Consider the following 5,164-nt stretch of genomic DNA (forward strand, 5'->3'; position numbering starts at 1 on the left):
AAGGGATGGAGAGTTGCAGTAATCAATACATTTTATGTCTGTTTAAAATTGTCAAAGAACAAATTTAATACAAATTTTAAAAATGAATGGCCACTGTGGCATATTTGTAATAGTAAAATACAGAAACTACCTAAGTCTCCATCATTAGGGAATAAATTATAATATGTTCAGAGTATGCAACATGTACATCATTTATATCTATATTGAGTTCATATGTAATGTGTAGATTATTCAGGACATATTATCAGGCTAAAAAATATTTATTTTTTATTTATTCCTTTTGTTTTTCACATGATGCATCTTGATCCCATTCATTTCCCCATCCCTTTGAATCTGCCCTCTACTCCTGCAGCCCCTCCCCATAAAATTTAAGAGAAAAAAAATAAAATTTAAGGGAAAAAATTTTAAGAGAAAAAAGGAAAACTCAGTCTTATCATGGAAGCTGTAGTGTGACACAGTGAGTCACACAGTAAACCCTTTTACCCATACATCTTTATGTGCAAGTGTTCATTGCAAAGAGACATTGGTCTGGTTCAGGGCCTCTGGTTTCTGCTACACTATTGATGCTGGGCCCTCACTGGGACTTCTCTTGGATGTCCTGTTGTTACCCTGTGTTGTGGAGATCCTGCAGCTTTGGGTCTGCAGGATTGTTCTCTTCATGTACTCCAGCAGATCATAGATAAATGTTGGGGTGGGTCAACTCATAACTGTTTCTGGGCCTGGATAGTCACAGAGTTGGTCAGCCTGCCAGCTCTCCCTGGTCCTCACTTCCAAGATGAGCTCTCCCGCATTGCTCTGACTAGTTCACCCCTTGGAGTTATGAGCAAGGGACTGGGCCAGTTCTGCTTTCGTTCTGTCAGGGTCAGTTTTTCTCACACCTACACCTTCAGGGCCAACTCTACTGTGTTGTCCAGGTGAGGTGCAGGGGCCACTCTCCCGAGTGCTGTAGCTGGTAAGGGGCAGGGACAGCTCTCCCACCTGCCACAGGTGACGAGGGGCATCTCTCCCCCACCCACACCATCATATGGCAGATGAAGGGCAGGGCCAGATCTTTCAAGCTCAGGTTCTTGACTGGTTCACCCCCTCTCCCCACTAGGGTCAGCTCTACTGTGCTGTTCATAAAAAAAAAAATTCAATGAATGAAATACAGGATGCGGCATCTTTCATGCAGTGTCAGTTAGATCCTATTAGATCCATATATATTTATATGTATGTATGTTATACTTACACAATATCATCTATGAATGTGTTTGTATCCAGAGCACATTGCTTCTCATGTGGATTAACTTATTGGACCATTTTCCAGTAGGTAAGTTGAAGTGTTTGTTTTTAAAATATATCTGTAAATATATAACATATATTTTCAATGTTTTATTCCAGTTTTTCATGTATCATTTAATATTGTGTGTTATTCACATTTTTTTGAGACAAGATCTCACTGTGTAGCTCTGGTTAGCTCAGAACTCACTATGTAGAGCAGAATGGTCTTGAACTCCCAGAGATCTGCCTGCCTCTGCCTCCTGTGTGCTGGTATTAAGGGCATGTGACACCATAGCCAGTGTGATGCTCATTTTTTTTTTAACTTTAAAGAGTTTTAATGAGATGGAGTATGAAAGGTAATGGAGAATGGTTAGCCAATGAATATGATGTTACACTTAGGAGAAATAAATTCTGGTGTTTTACTACAGAGTGAGAACGTTTGTGTGCATGTCATTGCTATGGAATATTGGAGATGGGAATGTCCTAGTTTGAGCTCAAGTTTTTTTTTTTTAATTCTGTTTTTGTTTGGGGACTTTGTTTTTGATTTTTTTTTTTTTACATAGAGACTCACTCTGTAGCCCATACTGCCCTAGAACTCACTGTGTAGCCCAATCTTGTGGCAACCCTCCTCCTCAACTTCCCAAGAGTGGGATTTCAGGTTTCATTTACTATCACATGGGTATTAACTTTTATCTTCCTCTTTACTTTATACCAGTTAACTGAATAGATAAGGCAATTCTGCAAGAAGCCCCTGAGAGAAAAACCCACTCTAAGGTCGATAAGGCAATCAAAATTACAGTTAACCTTGGATATTTAGAAAGGGAGTTTCTATTCTAATTATACAGCATGGTGTCCATCTTTCAAATTTGGCTTCCTATCCCAGGTCTCCGTTACCTCATGTTTGAGTCCAGGAAGAAACAAGAGACTTTAAGAGAAAAATCATGGAAAAGGCTATTTTGCCCAGCATTGTAAAAAATAATTTTGAGCATTCTTTTACTACATTAAAGTCTTAACAGCATTGTGACTATATACACTTGAGTATGTTTAATAATAAAGCTGGAGAAAAGGACATTCTCTAAAGATCTAGAGGAGACACACTACAGTTGTGGCTCACTAGGGATTGCAAAACAGGTATTACACCATGGGGACATTAGCAGAGCGGGGTCCATTGGAAACATCAGGACCTGGAAGGGGCAGCCGTGCCTGGTAGCTATGGCAATGCATGCAAGTACAGCAGACCATGAACAGAATGTGGCACTCATTTGGAATCTCACAGAAATTTTGGGTGAGCACAAGAGTGATTTCTTTAGCTGTTAATTTCCTGTTTCAAAGGAACCTATTGAGGTTGGGAGAACCTACCAAAAAAAAAAAACTAACAAACAAGCAAAAAACCAACCAACCAACCAAACAAACAAACCAGAGCTCAAAGGATTTTTTTTCTCATCTAGTTTATCAGCAGCTCTGTAAGGTTTTTCTTACTACTATTTACCTTGGAAAATGTTTTTCCTACTGGTAATAAAAGTCTCATTTATATTTCTGCTTAAAAGATTCAGAAGAGGGGCTAGAGAGATGGCTCAGTGGTTAAGAGTGTTTGTTGCTCTTCCAGAGGCCTTGGGTTCAAATCCCAGCACCACATGGTAGTTTACAACCATCCATAACTCCATTCCCAGGCCTATACCCAGTGTACCTATGTACCTACATGTAGGCAAAACACCCATACACATAAAATAAAATAAATCTTAGAAAAGAGATTCAGAAGAAACATAGGATTAACTTTTAAGTTCTGATAAATATTTATTAAGGATCACATTGTCTTTATAAGCTAATTATGAAGTTTTATTTTTTAGAATTGCTTCACATTTTTATTATATTGTTTGTTATGCAACATAAATAAAATGTATTCATCATGAAAAGTGAGACTTTAGATAAAGCAAAATTTAAAAAATATAAAAATCACCTATTATCTTTACCACACAGATAACCAATGTTAGCCTTTAAGTATATAGTTTTTTAGCTTTTCTTTGCATATTAATATATAAATGTGTTTTCCTTTTACAAAAATGGGAATGCTATGTATATACCTTTTGCTTTTATCACTTCACATATATAATGTATATTTTTACATGCAAATGGATTGGACTCAGATTTTAAACGGTTAAAGAAAAAATAATAAAAGCAATCCTGTGCCAGTTACAAGTCAAACACCTGAAATAAAACTGCACAAAAAATTACAACTAAGAAGGGAAGAGGCATGGAAGAACATGAGTCCAGGTAGCAATGCTATTATCAAGCAAAACAAAGAAAGGTGGAACACATTAAATGGGGTAAGGGCGGCTCCGTTTTGCCTTCCAATGCATTATCATCAGTTTATTTCGTACTCTCTTCATCTCTTCCAACTCATCAGCTGCCTGTATCATTTCTTCATTACTTAAATTTCTGCCATGGATGTCTCCTCTAAATTGAGGGCGGGAACGGGCCAGCCTTTCTTTGAAACTTCCCTCCTCTAGCTTGTGTTTGCCCACCCCACAGGGAGGTTGCTCCATGGGAGGGCGGTCCTCGAACAGGTTCTTCTGTGAGAGGCACTCCTGCGGAGGACGATCTTCTGACAGCAGCATCTCTGGCAGCAGCTCAGGCAGAAGCTCTTCAGGAAAGAACTCCTCCTCTGAGGACTGCTCCTCTGAGGACAGATCCTCTGAGGACTGCTCCTCCTCAGAACACTGATTTTCAGGACACTGCTCCACCGGAGGCTGCTCTTTGTCGGTCTTTGGAGTGCTCTGTGGTTGTACTTCATTTTCTTTGCATGAGTTTTCCATGCTGAGAATTTTCTTCTTCAAGCAGTTACTCTGGAGACAAGAAAAAGCAGACAAGAGTCACAATACTTGGCGGGCTGGATCAACACCCTGGTTATGAGTTTCAATCCCTGCCTTTCCCGGATCGAGGCGGGTGTCTTTAAACCTTAGCTTACTCAGAGGCTCCCGCGCTCTCCCGCCCGCAGCTGCGGAGCGGCCCCCTCCTTCCCGAAAGACCACCATTTTTCCCAGCAGGCCTTGCCACAAGGCCTCTCCTGCAGAGACCGGGGCGGAGCAGTGAAGTCCGCAGACTGATCCCCTCCGTGTTCCGTCTCAGACCCCGAGCCTGTCCCACCGCCCGCCCTTACCCCACCCTTACCCCAACCTCCGGCCCGTGAGGCGCCCGGGTGACACCAGCAAAGGGACAGATCGTCGCCAGACAGGGAAGGGGGCGGGGATGGGGGAGGAGAAACAGACCCGGTGACGCACACCCCTTTTTGTGGGGACCAGCTAACCTCCCCAAGACAGCTCCCTTGGGGTTCACCTTCCTCAAGCTCACATAGAGCATCGCCCTTTGTACCCCACCCCACTCCCAAGACCACCATTTTCTGCACCGAAATTGTGGGCGGGGGGGGCGGGGCGGGGCTGGAGCGTAGTGGAAGATCGGGATTCTGCCATGCAGGTACGATCCCACTGGTTACAAGGCACCTCTGACAATCACCAAATCTAGAGGATCCAGGGAACTTACTTACTTCTGCTTTCCTTCTCGACCAAAGGGTAATAGAAAGACGGTGTCTGGACAGGCAAAAAAGGACTGGGATGAGAGGGACTTGGGCAGACATAGGCTCCTGGTCACGTGAGGGGCGCGCGTCACTGCCGGGCTCAGATCCCTAGTAACCACTTTGGCGACCATTTGCCAGCGCTTGCCAGAATTTCTTGACCTCAGACACAATGGGAATTTTCACTTACCCCCACCCCCCCCTTTTATTTGCCTTTTCTTGGTTACCAGAGACGACGAGCATCTGACTCCCCAGGATTACCTTTGCCGTGCTGCATCTCCAATGTTATGTCTCAGTCTCACTTTTCACTCTCCCCCAGTTACTGAGGCTTCAGAT

The 5,164-nt window shown here is 42.8% G+C and overlaps 1 protein-coding gene across 4 annotated transcripts; it reads right to left on the minus strand.

Moving 5' to 3' along the window:
* Window positions 1–3,029: 3,029 nt before the first annotated feature.
* Tceal1 (transcription elongation factor A like 1) lies at window positions 3,030–4,925 on the minus strand. Of its 4 annotated transcripts, none has more exons than XM_006998420.4 (2): window positions 4,802–4,925; window positions 3,030–4,103 (listed from the first exon to the last, which is right to left on the minus strand). In XM_006998420.4, the coding sequence occupies exons 1-2, from the start codon at window positions 4,889–4,891 to the stop codon at window positions 3,576–3,578; spliced, it is 618 nt and encodes a 205-aa protein (XP_006998482.2). In that variant the 5' UTR covers window positions 4,892–4,925; the 3' UTR covers window positions 3,030–3,575. The 4 variants fall into 4 exon arrangements, with proteins under 4 accessions (XP_006998482.2, XP_015846767.1, XP_015846766.1 ...); XM_015991281.3 differs by having other exon boundaries at window positions 4,798–4,882; XM_015991280.3 differs by lacking the exon at window positions 4,802–4,925 and adding an exon at window positions 4,429–4,519.
* Between the last annotated feature and the right edge of the window lie 239 nt (window positions 4,926–5,164).

The sequence above is a fragment of the Peromyscus maniculatus genome, chromosome X (genome assembly GCF_049852395.1).
Source record: "Peromyscus maniculatus bairdii isolate BWxNUB_F1_BW_parent chromosome X, HU_Pman_BW_mat_3.1, whole genome shotgun sequence".
Lineage (NCBI taxonomy): Eukaryota > Metazoa > Chordata > Mammalia > Rodentia > Cricetidae > Peromyscus > Peromyscus maniculatus.